A 16784-nucleotide genomic window follows, 5' to 3' on the forward strand; every position below is an offset into this window, starting at 1 on the left:
TTACTGAAATTTTCTATCTTTAGGCAAAGAGTTTTACTTGACAGCAATAGTCCACATGTGAAAAATCAGTGGATGGATATAAAACATGTTTTATATCAATTATAAAGTTTGCTGGCTGTAGTATAAGACAAAGGCATTGGCATATTCTTATAAGCCTTCTAATCCTGCTGTACTATTATAATTCTCAGTGTTTCAAATATACTTTCTAGATTCTTCATTATCTCTTCATGTCTGTCATAAACCATTTCCTATCTTTCTCTGGACTGCATTCTAGCTGTTTCTTCTATTTATCTTTCCCTTCTGCCTCTACCTCGGTTTGTCAAGTGCTGAGTTCATGGACTGTGTCAATAGTTTGCTGCATAGTTTGAACCAGATAGGTCACAAACATGAAATTGTTTTGTTTCTATAAGATGGTTAATTCATATTTCTTACTGGCATCATGAATAGATTTCATCACTTTCTGATCTCTGCAGTATTAGAAAGTTAAATCCAGTTTAGTTCATCTAAAAATTTCAATCTCATAATCAGCTTAATGTCTTATGTTTCCAGCTCTAGCTTAAACCATGGACTAGGTGACTTGCACTGGGAGGGAAGTTGAGGAAATTCTTTTTAAGAAGAATCCCTACCCCTCCACTGCTTTTACTTATGCCACCTGGGTCATATTTTCTCCATTGGCCTGATAAATAGCAATGGAGGAAAGTGGGTAACTCTATAATTAACTAACATTTTTTAAATGTTCAAGTATTTTATGTAGCAAGGACACAAAACATTGGCTTTCTTTGGGGTGCAACTCTAGACTTTTTAAGTTCTGTCCTCCTATTTCTTTAACAAGAAAAACATTTTCTGTAAAAATATCTCAAAGCTTCTTTATCTTAGAATATCTTGCTCCGCAAGCAGTGTTCCTGCTGGATAGGTCAAACATGGCTGCCTTCTTCAATGTCCACTTGACCTATGGAAATATTTTTGCCACACCAAGCGTTGGGAAATACAGGCTGTCCCTTCTCTTCATTATGCCATCATTTCCAAGTCTTTTTTATTAATCTGTAGGTATGTTTAGAATACAAATAAAACATCAGCTGATTAAGTAGAGTCCAAGTTAGTAATTAGATGTCATCCCCACCTACCTTGGACTCCCACAGTCTATGGGTAATGGTCTTGGAGCTCCCCTCACATACAGAAATGTTGAAGTGTACCACCTTTCATTCTTCCTTGAGTGAGTAGAAGAGGCCATCACACTCTCTCTCCCTGGGCCATAGATTCAACCTGACTTTGTTTCTCTCCCAAATCTTCAAAGAGTTTTAGAGTAAGTGGAGTTGGTGGAGTAATGAAGGAAGGCTAGCTTTCCCCCCTCTTTGAGAAAAGTCTTGTCATTTCCATCTCTTAGAATGAGAAAAACTTAGCACTGAGTGTTTTCAGTTGAAAACTACAGCCAAAATTCAGTGATAACCTATAAAGTCTAATGTATTTATGGCCATAATAATTGGAGCTTCAAAATAGTTAAATGACAAAGAAAAATGAAAAGGAAGTAGTTGTATCAATTACCTGGCCCATTGCACTCGAGACTCCAGAACTTAGAACGTCTTGGTCAGGGTAGTCTGTGCTGTGAGGTACAGCTGTCAATTAGTACAGATCAGTGGCCTCTTGTAGGTTTTCATGTTAGTTTCCAAAGAGCCACATGAGTAGGATTTGGTTATAGCATATTTCAAATAGAACTCCCACACTTACCACTGCTCATGAGAAAATACTCCTTTGGGCTCTACCTGGTGCACGGTTACTGGCATTCAAGTCGAAGTCAATTAAAGCTCTTCTTCAAGCAGAAACTTCAAGAATTTGAAGTCACTTTTCTTTATTTGCATCAGAATTTGAGAGAGAATTTCCTTTAGTTCATCTACTAAGATCACTCAAAAAGTACGACTTAATTTTAACATTGGCTAAAATATTTCATTACTTAGGGAAAATAAAATAAAACAGTGCTAGAAATCAAAGCTTTGTACATGTCCAGATGCCACCAACAAGTACTTATAAATGAACAAAAAGTAAATAAGTGCATCACTACAAGATAAACATAAATGACCTGTTTTTTTTTTTAATCACTCATCTGACATCTGCTCTTCTTTCCTTCTTTCCTAGAAATATTAGTGAATAGTACTTAAAACACTTTCAGGTAATTTGTCTTCACAAAGAACCTGCAGTTTTCTTTGTAAACTGAATCTGCAACTTAAAAAAATAAAAAAATCCATGCTCTAGACTTCTGAGATGTCGGATCTCTCAAAATCCTAACTCACTAAAAAAAAAATTCTTTTTGGGGGCCAATGAAAGAGTAAATTTTACAATGTTAAACCTGGATCTATCGAGTAATTTAGAAAGAAAAACTGAGAGCTCCCAGATGCCTATCGCACATAGCAGGCCAACAAGGAATATTTATTATATAGTTGAATGAAAACAAAGGTTTGTGAAAGATGCTACGAAGGCAAAATGCATCTTTTGTACACTCATGCTTTTCATACCATGACTCCTATCACTCTTGCACTGTCCACAGGGAGCTCACAGCAAGGAGATGCCTGATGTAAACCTCCTTTTAAGGCCTCCACCCCAGTTGGTCTCCCACAATCATATCTCAGGCATCAAAATTCTCCTTTACTCCTTCTCCACCAAAGCAGCGAATAAAGCCATTGCATACACTAATAAAAGGAGAAACAAAATAATGACAAAACTTCTCCCATTTCTACTTCTAGATGCCACAGATATTGGAAAAAAGTTATTTTCATGGCCTTAAACTATCTCATGCTGTATTGTGAATTAACTTTCTCAGGACTATTTCTCTATTTTAGTAAACTTTAATATATATTTTAAATATATATATTTAAATATATATCTTATATTTAGTCTATGGAGTGTGCTACTGAGAGGGGTATTGCAGTCAGTGTAAGGTAGGAAATTTTGGACAGAAGAACTTTCTGGCATTCTTTAACTCATATGATGCAGATTGTTTTTCTTCTTCTTTTTTTTTTTGCTGAAAAATGTTTTATCCATGCATTCTAGTTTGGTTACAATCATCCTGTATGAGAGACTATGTTTATAGTTTAATTCTTCAAAATATTATGTGCTTAATAAGTATTTGCTGCTGGCTATAAAGCTTAATAAGGGAAATTATATCTTTATAATAATTTTCTCAGACAGTCCTATTTTAATAATGAAAACACCCACATTCCTAATTCATTTTCAGTCATGAGCTTATCTATCTATCACCTCTTCAATGAAATAAAAATTAATAAAATTAATAAATATATTAATGACATGTAGCTCCTTTGATGAATGGTGATTTGTAAAAGTCATTGGATAATTTGTATAAATTTTTCTCTATTTTTAAGACTGCATTTATATTTTAAACACATTTACTTTTGTTCAAATTCTCAGTTTTTATTTCATATGAAAAATTTATTCTTTCAAAATGAAAAAAATAATTATCCTTCTACAGTTTCTTAGGGATGCCGAACTCTGATTTAAGTGTTTGTAATATGGGAGCATAAGGGTTAATACATTATTTTAAAAATAAGAATGTGAACAACAATCAATTCACTGTGAAGGCAACTTTCTATTGCAAAAAAAATCATTAAACTTTTATATTGCAGAGCACTTTAAGGGATTAATAACTTATTTTCATGTACGTTGATTTTTTTAAATTAGTTTTCTTTGAAATTTTTTTTGAAAACCAAATTAAAAGTTTTTTTTCATTATGTCTTTTCTTGGTAACCATTACTAGGATTCAATTTTCTGCATTTTTATTTTGCTACTGATTGCCAGTTTTTTAATATCTTTCTAATTCTCCTCATATTTGCTGTTTCTGTCTAGTTATATGATTCCTCTTACTGCTGAGCAGATTAGCTAGAGGCATGAAATAATATTTTAAAGTAACAGTTGAGCAATACTCTGGAACAACTACGAAAATTCAATTATGGTTCAGGACTTCCTACCAGCTCCATTCAGTGAGACAGCACAGGTCAAGTGGGCAGAGAGTGCTAGAAAATCCTCAGGCCTGGCATCCTATCAGGGTCTGACTAATAAGATGTTTAGAAATGGAAGACAGCTTATGCCATGACTAATTCAAAGAATTCTGCAGGCATGGATTGATATCAGGTCTTTGCACTCCCTGAGATAATCAAAGAATCCGTGTAAACCAGTTTCTCTCACTGAGTGCCAGGAGGGGCAAGGAACCAACCAACGTGAGGTCAACTGTGCCATCATCTCTTAGGCCGTTTCATTCCTGTCAACTCGTATCTTATGAATAGAAAAAGTTCTATTTCTAAAAATAATTTTAAGGCTAGATATGTGGTTTAACATTATGCTATATTATATCCCATTCAATTAAATTAAAATTCTACAGACACACACAAAAGGGTAGACCGTTTTTGCCTTTAGCAAGATAAAGGACCAAATTTAAACAGTGCCTGAGTAGCCAATTACTACCTGCTATGATTGGAAGGTTTCTCCAGCTACCTGTCACAATGGTGAAATTTTATCATTAAAGATCCACTCCCCTGGAGAAACTCTCGGTAAGCTACAGACATTTTCTTCTACAATACAGAGAGCTCCGATTATAACCATGAGCAGTGTTCTGTGAATTATTATGTGATGCAACTTCCACTTGAAGTTTTGACTGAAAAGAAAAATGTAACTATATTCGAATTAGAGTACAGGGTAAGGCCTTGTTTATTGATTTGGCTAGAGTATTTTAGTAGAAATAAATTAAAGTTTGCTCCAAATAATGTTCCATCCTGTTCTGATACTTTTAATGCTAAAAGTAAAACAAAACAAAAAAACCCAGGAACATCTGTTCTCCAAAGGTTATATCTCTGAGTAATGGTGATCTTTTCTACCCCCCAATTTCTTAGAAATCCATTTTTTTCTTTGATGACTTGAACTCTTCTTTTTTTTCCTCATTAAAAAGCCTCATTATACCATTCATCCAGTCATAAAAAAAAAAAATGGCCTTTATTTTCAGAACTGGCATTGAGCAATGAACAAGACTTCCATAAGCTCCAACCTCATTTGAGTTTATAGGCTAAAATAAAGACAGACAATTAATGGAATGTTACAGTATGGTGTGATACATGCTAAGATAGAAATACAAGGTTCAAGAGAAAACAGGGTATCAGGGAAAGCCACCTGGAGGGGGAGATGTCAATGTTTCTGATGTAAGCCTCAAAAGACAAATGTAAATTAGCCCAAAAAAGGAAGTTGGGAATGGGATTGTTCTAGGAAAAGAGAACAGCATGTTTAAAGCCAAGAAGCAAGAGGGACATAATGTGCACTGGGAAATGAAAAATGAAATTTTTCTACAGTTAGAGCAAGGAGTAGAAGATGCCAGCAAGGACTATGAGGGGACTTTTAAGCCATATTAAGAAGTATGGCTTTTATCCTAAAGAAAATAAAGAATCACTAGAAGATTTAAAGTAGAGAGCCATAATTTCAGTTAAGAAAGAACACACTGTAGCTGCTTTCCAGATGGATAGTGACAGGGTAGGATGCCAGCCAAGAGACTAGTACCATATTTAAGACAAGAGACGGTAATGACCTCAACTAGAGTAATGACATTTGAGAGAGAGAGACAAGGAGAGAAGCAAGAAATACTAAGAAGTAGAAGAAAGAATTGGTGATTTATTGACTGATTAAAATGGTGAAAGACATAATAGAGGAAATATCTAGAATTTTGCCTAATAAAGGCAATGATTAATTATTAATCACCGAAATAGGGAAAAATGCAGAGAAAGAGCAAACACATTTTGGGAGGTGGAAAGTAAGTGAGAAGGGGACAACTCACAATGGGTTCATATTTGGTTGGGTTGCTAAGTTTTGGTGGCTGTGTGACATCCAAGTGGAAATGTCAAGTAGGTCAACATATATACAAGTGTGGAGATTTAGGGGAGAATCTGGACTGCAGATGTGGAATTGAGAATTGTTGGCATATGTGGTGTAATTGAAACTGAGGGTATAAGTAGAATGCAGAGGAAAGCCTAAGACAGACCCTGAAGATTTATGGCCCAGGTAGACACACTGGGAATGTCCTCCCTGCTCCAGCAGCATCACGGAACTTCAGCTTCCTTTCACTTGGTCCAGATGCCTTTACCTTTATTCTTTCTTCAGTAACACTGTGTTCCAAGTTGGCTTTATTAAAGAGTAATGACATGTCCACTATCTTTTAAGCTTAAGAGCCAACATTTATATTCTTTATGTAATGTCTAAATTCCTTTCTATTGAGGTAGCATTGGTTTATAACATTATATAAGTTTCAGATGTTCATCATTACAATCTTATACCTGTATATGCGATATGCATATTCACCACTCAAAAGTCCAATTTCCATTTTTCATCATATGACTGACCCACTTTACCCGTTTCACTCTTCCTCCAACCCTTTTCCTCCTCCGGTGGCCACCAGTCTGTTGTCTGTTTCTATGAGTTTTTTTTTTATTTGTTCATTTGTTTTTGTTTTTATATTTCATAGGTGAGTAAAATCATAAGGTATTTGTCATTTTCCATCTGTCTTATTTCACTTATGATAATACCCTTAAGGTCCATTCACGTTGTCACAAATGGCAGGATTTTACAATTTTGTGTGTGTGTGTGTGTGTGTGTGTGTGTGTTTCCATTCATCCTGCCTATGGACACTTAGGTTTCCCCTATCTTCACTATTATATATAATGCTGCAATGAACATAATTCTTTTTGAATTAGTATTTTTATATGTATCGGATAAATACCCAGAAGTGGAATTGCTGGATGTTTGGTAGTTCTAATTTTTTTTAATTTTTGAGGAAGCCGCATACTGTTTTCCATAGGAGCTGTACAGTTTACATTCCCACCAGCAGTGTGTGAGTGTTGCCTTTTCTCTAAATCCTCACCGACACTTGTTGTTACTTGCCTTTTTGAGGACAGCCATTCTAACAGGTGTGAGGTGATATCTCATTGTGGTTTTGATTTGCATTTCCTAGATAATTAGTGATTATTATATACCTGTGGTCCATTTATATGTCTGTTTTAGAAAAATGTCTATTCAGATACTCTGCTCATTTTTAATCGTTTTTTGTTGTTGTTGTTGTTGTTGTTGAGATGTATGAGTTCTTTATATATTTTGTATATTAATTCCTTATAGGATGTATGATTTGAAAATATCTTTTCCCATTTCAGTAGGTTGCCTTTTCATTTTTTTGATGGTTTCTTTTACTATATAAGAGCTTTTTAGTTTGTTGTAGTCCCATTTATTTATTTTTCTTTTGTTTCCCTTGCTGTTAGTGTTTGATTCACGAAAACTTCACTAAGATTGATATCAGGGAGCTTATTACTGCCTATGTTTTCTTCTAAGTATTTTATGATTTCAGATTTTATGTTTGAATTTTTAATCTATTTTGAGTTAATGTTTGTATATAGTCTAATAGTCTTTATATAAATATAAAAAACAGGCTCACTTTTAAAACCCCAATTATGATCTCTGAGAGAGATAGTTCTATTGTACCAGATAATATTACCTATATATTGCATTATAAGGGAAAATTCTTGAAATGATGCATAACCTAAGGAATTCTCAAATACTTGCCTGTCCCATTCCTTTTATGACTACTCTTTTAAAGGTGAACAACTCCTTGGAAGGAAACTCTGCAATCTATTCACTGTGCTATTTATACTTGAAAAGTGTTAAATTATTCTAATCATACTTATAGTAACAATCAAGATTAATTGCAGCTATATTAGGATTACTTATTTGTTCTACTTCAGCAGTAACATAAATCCAATTGCACAAGCAATTTCCATAATCCAAATTGTGAAAGAAAGTGGGGGGAAAAGACCATGCAAAACTGGTTAAAATAGTATTCAAAAGAAATCCTTAACCAGATGGTTATCTAAAATTCCCTTTTTCAAAAGGAGCTGATTCTGAACAGATTGTATATGTGTCTCACTGGTGGAAGTGGATTATCAGTCTCGAATTGGATTGTGATGACGATGACCCTATTCTAAGTAAACCAAATCTCTTGAACTATATAATGAGATCAGGGGGAGCATTCAGCCTGAGTACGACAGATTGCAACTACTGAGATGATTTCACTAATATTTTCTTCAGCCTCTTTCCTCGATGTACATAATATTGTGGTTTCATCCTGCAGAGATTTCTGATCCTGTAGTTCTGTGTGCTAATTCTTTGTTCTTATTCTTTATTTTTACAAGTAGAGCTGAATGAGTGGCAGGAAGCTGCGAAATCTGTCTTACAAAAAGGTGATTGTGTAAGAATTTAGACTCTTTATTTACTTTGCAGCAGGATTGCAGAAGAATAATGAGTCAATATTTAACTGATTCATTCTTATTTCTTCTTTAGGCCGTGAGGAGGCAAAAGTTGCTTGAACAGAGTATCCAGTCTGCCCAGGAGATCGAAAACTCCTTACACTTAATTCAGGAGTCCCTTTCATCCATTGACAAGCAGTTGGCAGCTTATATTGCTGACAAAGTGGATGCAGCTCAAATGCCTCAGGAAGCCCAGGCAAGTAGAATTGCGAATGAGCTTCTATTCTCTTGTTTTTTATTATCTGAACGAGATATTGCTGAATTTCTAACTTATAATGTTTTCAAATAGTTGTCCAGAGGGTTATTTGATAGACTGATTTGACTCTTTGGAGGTAAGAGGAGAAAGAGAGCTCTTGATTAGCACTCTAAGATTTATTTTCAAAAGTATGTAATGGAGGAATTTGAAATAGGGACACCTAAAAGACAGGGGCGCTATCACACCGAAGCCTGTTGTTTATCAATATTTTCAAACTAGTATTCTCAAGCCAGAGAGAAACCATGGGAATGTAAATTGTAACAAAAATATTTTTAATGGGACCATTTAATTGGATTTTCAAACATTATATTATCAACTTCTCTTTGTTATCTTGAGATGTAAATTTGCATTTTATTACTAATAATCATATTATATATACTTACATGCATGCATGCACGCGTGCACACGCGCGCACACACACACACACACACACACACACAACTCTATTCCATTCCAATTATAAAATGTGTTAAATTAGTTTTTCTAGAATCAGAGTTAAAATAGTAATGAAAGTAAATCTAAATTGACTTTATACTGAGTAAAATTAGGTTATATTTAAATTAACTTGCACCTTGGAAAGTATTTTTAAAATTCTATATTTCTATTTTTAATAACATTTAAATGTACATAAAGCAACATAGGTATTATTTATTAAATGTCCTTAGAATTTTCTGAGAGTAGGGTAATACAGTTACTTTTCAAATTATATGTGCATATTATGAACTCCATAACCAAGGATAACTCAGACTAGTATACCATGATGTGAGAGGCATTAGAAGTTTATCTCCCCATCCCAAAGGCCCTCTCCCCACTAATTGGGTAAGGTATTAGATTTATAGGTCATGGTTACGGTGCCTTTGCCATGCAGCGAATCACTTTTAAATTGGTGCCCAGGGCATTGGTGTATAGAGCATGGGTGATTTTACCATACTAAGTTTGCCTGAGAAAGTCCCTGAGATTATGAGGCAGAGTATAGGTAATTTTGATCGGTTTAGAAAGTTCAGAGCAGAAGGATTGATCATTGCAACTGGAGATGAAGAAAGTGAAGTTTAGGGAGAATCTTGATGATAAAATCCTCATGGTAGTTTTTCACTGGGACAATAAACGTAAATACTCTAGTAAATGAAGGATAATAGCAAACACACTTGAGGATTTTAACCTCGCCAGTATACGCATTTCTCCAAACTTACAAAAATCTAGTCAAGCTCCCTAACATGAATGATTCCTAAGACTGTCCCATTTTGAGTCACAGAGACAATGTTATACGAAGGCTTTAGATAAAAGTATGATAGGAATGAGAAATAGTTACTGAACTGAGAAAAATTACATGATTTTAAACTAAAGGCAGAATAGAACTTTTTTTTTTTACTTTAATGACATGTTTTTGGAGAACTGTTTGATAAGCAGTTAAAGACTGCTTATAACTTTTTGAATAGAATTAAAGAAAACTTTGAACGGTTTAAATATTAAATATTAACATTAGAAATTTGTATTATAAAACATATAAAGATTACTTTGAGGCTTGTAGAATAAAACTATTGGAGCTTTTAAGGGAAAAAAAATATTGTTTAGTTGAAAAGGTTGTGGTATAGGACCCTGAGTGTCTTCTTTCATTTATATTTGAGTGCAAGATTCTACAAACATGAAAGTAACATGCTAGTTTATAATAAAGTATTTTGTTTATTTGTTTGTTTTTTAAATTAAAAAAGCTATAGTAAAAGTGTTATTAACTATAGCAGTTCAAAATACTTGCATATACCAGCATACAGGTAAATGAAGAAATTTCACATCTACTTGAAAAAAGAGATTTTGAGTACCAACAAGCTCAAATCCACTTTCTACGCATTTCTCATTGCAAATATATTGTCAAGATAATTCTTGCCTTAGAATTCCCTAAATGGTAATATATGATATTCGAAAGAGCAGACTACCCAAAAGCTATCGAAACATTCTTCATGATTTTATTTTAAGATGACAGCCAGTGAATTGTTTTCTGGAACAAGCGTTATCAAGTACTCAGATTACTTTCAAGGATTGCATTTCCTAAAGTTCACTTTCAAACTCCCTTGAAAGAAACAAGTAGAGAGTAAAGAGGTTGTGAATTAAGAACATAAGCACGGTGTGTAAGACAAAGGATGCCCATAGAATGCCAACAAAATGACATTTTTCTAAGTATAAATAATGGGAGCTAATTTTTATGCTTTGTATTAATTTAAAAACAATGCGTTTCTTTAAGTTTACATGAAAGTTCATTACTAATTAAAAGATTAGCGGGTTTAGCTTTCCCTTTTCAGAAATTGAGCACTTATTAATATATCACTGAGAAGCAGGACAAAATGAACGGTATTTCTGTATTTGGTCATCTTAAAAGTGTACTCCGATTTCCTGTCACAAACTGGTCATGTTGATTTGTGGATGTCTGACTCCACCATGTGGCACACTGGTAGTTTTGCTACTGAATTTAAATCTATTAATAGAGCCTTCTTTTTCTGCCTTTTAAAGTTGTTCTAGATTCTCAGATGTAAAAAATTCTCAGTATTAAGGAAATGTATGCAATGTGTATAACTTTGTGATAGGTTTACCCTTATTATATATAAAAGTAGATATAGATCAAGATACTTCCTTGTATTTCATTTGTATTTATAACTCTAGGGCAGGAATGAGTGTCCCACTGCCTCAGAATGTTAATTGATCAGTTATCTGTCACAATTAGAAAACCATGTTTTGATTCTAAATTGGATTAACAATATTTTATTTTTTTTATTTAGTGACATGAGCTTACAGGAGTAAAGCTTAGCTTTTTATACAAGTAAACAGCATACTGCAAGGATATCAGAGCAAATGTTGACCTGAGTATTTTATTTCAAAAAATAACACTTAACATAACCAAAATCTTAGATTGTATAACCACATCACAATATCGACTGCCCAATGCCAGCTCATTTAAAAAGAGATTTTTGATTAGAAAATCAAGATGGCATCTTATCAATTCAAATAAAATAAAGCAAATGGAGAAAACTCTTCTGATATAGAAATTTATCTTTTAGATATAGAAATAAACAAGAATATTTCAAAAATCGTATGATTAAAATATAAAACCCATGAGTGTTCCTTCAAAACAATTTTGCTGAATAAAATTATCAAATTGCATAACTGCAAGAAAACACGAGGCATGAATATAATTGTTTATTCCTTCATTTTCCTGAAGAACATACTGAAACACGGAGATTTGGTTTTAGTGCCGAAGATCTGGAAGCAAAAACCCAAGCACCCAGGCTGCACCCCATGCCAGTCACGTCGGAATCTCTTGGTAGACTTGACCATCAGAATTTTTGGAAACTTCCCCCAGTTATTCTAACATGAAGCCAAGGTTGAGAATAAATCTGGACAGTGCATTACTAGTAATGGCTAAATTGCTCCAGTCTTTTTTTCACATTATACTCCTCACCACTCTTTGATAAAGATTCTCAACTATAGCCGTGTCAAGATTTCAGTGGGAGAAAATCCTTCCTATTCTGATTGTCCCCTGACTCTTAATGAGAAATGAATGATGGTAGAAAACATAGCTGAGAAGTGCTGCATGAACAAATCAATTTGGACAAATAGAATTTTCAGTATGGATCTTTGAAGATGAACTCAGCTAGATTTTTTTATTTTCTTCTTTTTTTCCCCCCTAATTCCACATATGTTAATGTGCCAGTTAGCTTAGATGTGCCTCTAAATCATGTAGGAACTGTTATAACTATGTCTAAATAGCTACTTAAATGTTTGTAATTCCTAAAAATGTGGAGATACTTTAATCTACCCTTTATTTTATTTTTCCAGTAATTTTAATTTTGGATCTCTAATATGTATACAATCCCAAATGCTCCATGCATTTGGGATTGTATACATATTAGAGATCCAAAATTAAAATTACTGGAAATGCTCCATGTCATTATGTGTTGATGATGCACATTTTCTAGAGGAGCCCGTGACCTTGTTACTTAGATGACCACAAGAAGCAGTGGGGTTGCCTAGCAGTAATTGCAATAGTTAAACTGTTTTCTTTCTTTCATCCAGCAGATACCTGATCCCAGCTTTTGCAACCTCATATCTCACATAGTAGATTTATGTGTATGAGAAAGGGGAAAAAATAAAGCAATTTAGGAAACAAACAAGTTATCATTAAAGGAGAGAACTTCCTAATCAATATAGAAAAGCAGTCCTATATTTTACTCAACAAGCTAGGAATTTGAGGTATTCTGGGTCCACTGCAGATCAGATTTCTTCCTTCCATTTCTTTTTTTGTTGGTACCATCAACAATGTGGCTAAAACTATTAATAAATAGAAAAGAGGTATTTCTTTTTTACTAAAGAAAGCTGTTAATTTAAACCAATTGCATTAGCTGCATATCAAAATAATTTACAATCAAGGTCTTCCTGTGTTTATTGAAGCTAAATCTTATAACTCACTGTATTTGTCCATATTTAATGTAACCATTTCAAACTATCTAAATCAATGGCTTAAAAAATAAGGACATAAAAACAGATTTTGGTCTATAAGTTTAAGCTTATGATTTCATTATGGAATAAAAAAGACTTTTATAGTGTAAATAGGCACATTTGATTGCCAAATGACTTAAAACAGTATAACTTTATAGCCTACTTCACTGACTTCTGAATTAGATAGTATAAACTCACTTAGAGGAATTCATTCAGGATTTATGTGATAACGAAATAATTTAACCATAGAAGAAGAAAAAGTAGAAAACTATTACAGAGATTTGGGTTCCAATAGGAAACCCACGTAGCCGTGGCAGAAATATTTTCTTTTCTTTTTACCCAGTAATGTAGATATGATGGTAGACACAATGCAGTTCATTTTAAATCTGTTCTAAAATTGAAATGCTACCTATATGAGAAGGAATGATTAATGAAAAGTACGTATTTCAGCCTTTCCAAAGACTGTCCGTATGAATGGTGACTGTTTACAACTCATCTACATTATTTTATTTGATCATTACAACAACACAATGAGGTAGATAAGTCAAAGATTTATAAGAGAATATTTGAACAGGCTACATTAATTGTTGGGGATCAGGGTGGGGAGTTACTGCCAATGGACTCACAAGATCATATGGGGGGATAAAAGTGTTTTAGAACACTAATTAAATTGTGATAGTCGCAGAACTCTAAATTTACAAAAATTCATTTAATTGTACATGCATTGAACTTTATGGTATGAAAATTATACCTCAATAAAGCTGATTTTAAAAGACACTAATAATAGAGGATATTTCCAATAGTATATTTAAAAAATAATTCCAGGTTACTATCAGCTTTTTCTCTCCATTGTTTTAATGCATAGGAAAGGGTAAAGTGTGAGGAATTTTGTTAAATAACTTAGAATTAAATGGCAGGAATTAACTTAAATTAACTTTTTACTTTTATGGAAAAAAGAATCAGTGACTGATATCCACTATAAAATCTTACATAGTAATATCATAATGTTTCAATTGTTCATATTTTAATAGTTAATGGATTTCATTTCTAAAATGTTCTTGTGGCAGTTGGGACTTTAACTCAGATCTGTTTCCTCCACTTTGATAATTAGCTCTCTATCAAGTAAAAATTAACCTACAGCTACTATAGTTCTCCAATATTTCTATACAGTATATTAAATTTCCCCCCTAAGTTTTGTCTCTTATCTGTTTTGAAAAGTAACCATAATTGTTTGAAAATGCATAATTATAACGGGCTATTCTATCATCATCATCATCATCATCATCATCATCATCAATCATTTTTATACCTAAGAATAACATCATTTCTCAGGTGCATTTCAAGGAATAATAATTCCACACAGTGTTTACTTTTTTTATTTTTTAAGGTTCTGTCATCAAGTTTACTTCTAAAAATTTATATGTTGTATTAACCTTCTGAAGATTTATGTTTGACCCTTTTTATTTCTCAAGCTTAAAAATATAACCCAAACTTATTAAACCACAGAACCTTTTTTCCAGATATCTGTTAATACACCATGGAAATGCCATGTCAAGAAACAATGTTTAGGAAACACTAAAATAGACTGTTTCCTTCATATCACTTCTCTCCCCAATTCTATCAGAGTAGTAGGAGAGAGGCGAAAGAAGATGCTCAAAAGTTCCTAACATAACCCTCCACCAAAGTAATTATAACTGAACTAAGTGAATAGGTAAATTTATTTTGGCAATATGAAAATGTTCGGTATTATTGCATGAATTTATACACACATACACATATACATGTATATATATGCACACACATAATTAAATATATATATGTACATAAACATTTAACTTAATAAATATGTATCGAGAGTTCTAGTATACCTCAGGAACCTGAAATAGCCTATGGTAGTTGCTACAGCATAACGAGCGCTTTGGCCTGTTATATTCCTAATAAAAGTCAAAACTTCTCTATCTAAAAAAACTTAATTTGCAGGTAATATGCTTTCTACCTCATCTAGTCGACTTAGAGCTTTGTTTTTACAAACAGTAATAAAAAGATGTGTGAATTTCTTCTGACATTTTCACTTACTGAATTATTCTAAAGTAAAATCTGAAACTTTTCAAAATTATCTGCTCATGGTCATAATTACATTTTTTTCATGTTCTTCATATTTTAAAAGTATAAATTATCCAAGACCTTTCAGTACATTTTCTTCCCTTAATTTTGTGACTCTGTGTTGTGTGTAGCCATTTCCCTTTCTTAAGGACGCAATTTCAAAATTCCTTATGTTTAAAAATGACTAATCTGATAGTGTTATATTTCTCCATTAATAGTCTCAATATGACATCTTCTAATATATTTATTTTTGAAATATTTTCAGTTATTTTCTCTGAAATCATTTTATTTGACATCACAAAAGCTCCAATAACTATTTTACATAAAGTTTTCTTTATTCTGTTAAATACTTTAGACAGCTACAGCTTAATTTTGCTTGCCATTTTCTGTCATTAATTTGATACATGAGAATGGTCTGATGTAAATCATGATAAAAAGCCTTGCTCTCTGCTCAGTTAATTGTAAAGTGCTATATTGGGAATGTCATTAATGTCTGATTGATTTTTAGTTCTATAATATGCCCTTTACCATTTTTAATGGAAAAATGATTATTTCTATTTCCATTGTTGTTTCCTACTTTCAATATATAGTGCTAGTTATGAACATAATTACTATATTGTCAACTGCTATTTTTTGGTAATGGCATGATAATATAAATTGCTTTATGTTATTTCACTTATGAAAAAAAATTAATGATCCCGAAAGGTATGGGAATGATAACTTCTAGTAAAGCATGCCTGGGTGTTTCAAATCGGCAGCCCATGATTCGCTGGTTCATTTAATATTGCTTCTTTTGGAAATTACTGATTTTATATGAAGCCAAGCTGACAATTTCTCAAGATCACTTGTTTGTTTTCTTCAAACACTTATCCTGGCAGGTGTATATTTTAGGTAAAAATAGAACTCAAATTATACATCCTTTAGATCTTTAGCAGATCTTACAAACCTGGTAGCCAAGTACGGAAATCATTTTCCTTTGGATTAAATCTTCCGTTCCCAATGTTTTCTTCTACAATATTATTTTTTCATGGTCTGATCATAATGTCAGGAAAGACAATGTAATATTTACCTTTTTTATTAGAGGAATTTTTAAAGAGGAGAGTGTGTCCATTCTGCCTGGAAGTTTCTGTAATACTCTGTTATTTAAACAAATCACTTATCTTTTTCACAACAAGCTTGCCCTAAAGTGATGTGTGTTGTTGTTTTTTTTAAATTATGTGGTTCCAGAATAATAATCTTGTGAGGTTAAATAAACAATATCCTAAATACAACTAAAAATGAAATATAAGTTGAAAGTAAGAATTGTGGAATTAATTTGTAAAGGTGCTAGCTAAGTATGATGCATGCATGATATACAACTTCCCAAAATAGAATTGATTGGAAATATATATCAATTTTTATCTCATAACTCTAATAATGAATTGAATTGTTGTTACTGAATATATTCATTAAGTATATTAGATAGCTTTTCCCAAATCTACTTTTGTAATATATTCTGCCAGAAAAAGGCAAAAGGACACTTTGAGCGAAGAACTGTATTCTTCTTGGATATCACAATGTATATTAATATGTAAAATATTCTGAGGAGTTCTGTAGTATATATATAT

The 16784-nt window shown here is 32.8% G+C and overlaps 1 protein-coding gene across 1 annotated transcript in view; it reads left to right on the plus strand.

The window, feature by feature from the left end:
• Positions 1-16784, plus strand: part of DMD (dystrophin) — a 1897222-nt gene that overhangs the window by 702362 nt on the left and 1178076 nt on the right. Inside the window, 1 exon segment of the mRNA XM_039846417.1 lies at positions 8368-8529. Within this exon segment, the coding sequence (XP_039702351.1) occupies positions 8368-8529 (162 nt within the window).

Source organism: Pteropus medius, unplaced genomic scaffold (assembly GCF_902729225.1).
Source record: "Pteropus medius unplaced genomic scaffold, Ma_sr-lr_union100, whole genome shotgun sequence".
NCBI lineage: Eukaryota > Metazoa > Chordata > Mammalia > Chiroptera > Pteropodidae > Pteropus > Pteropus medius.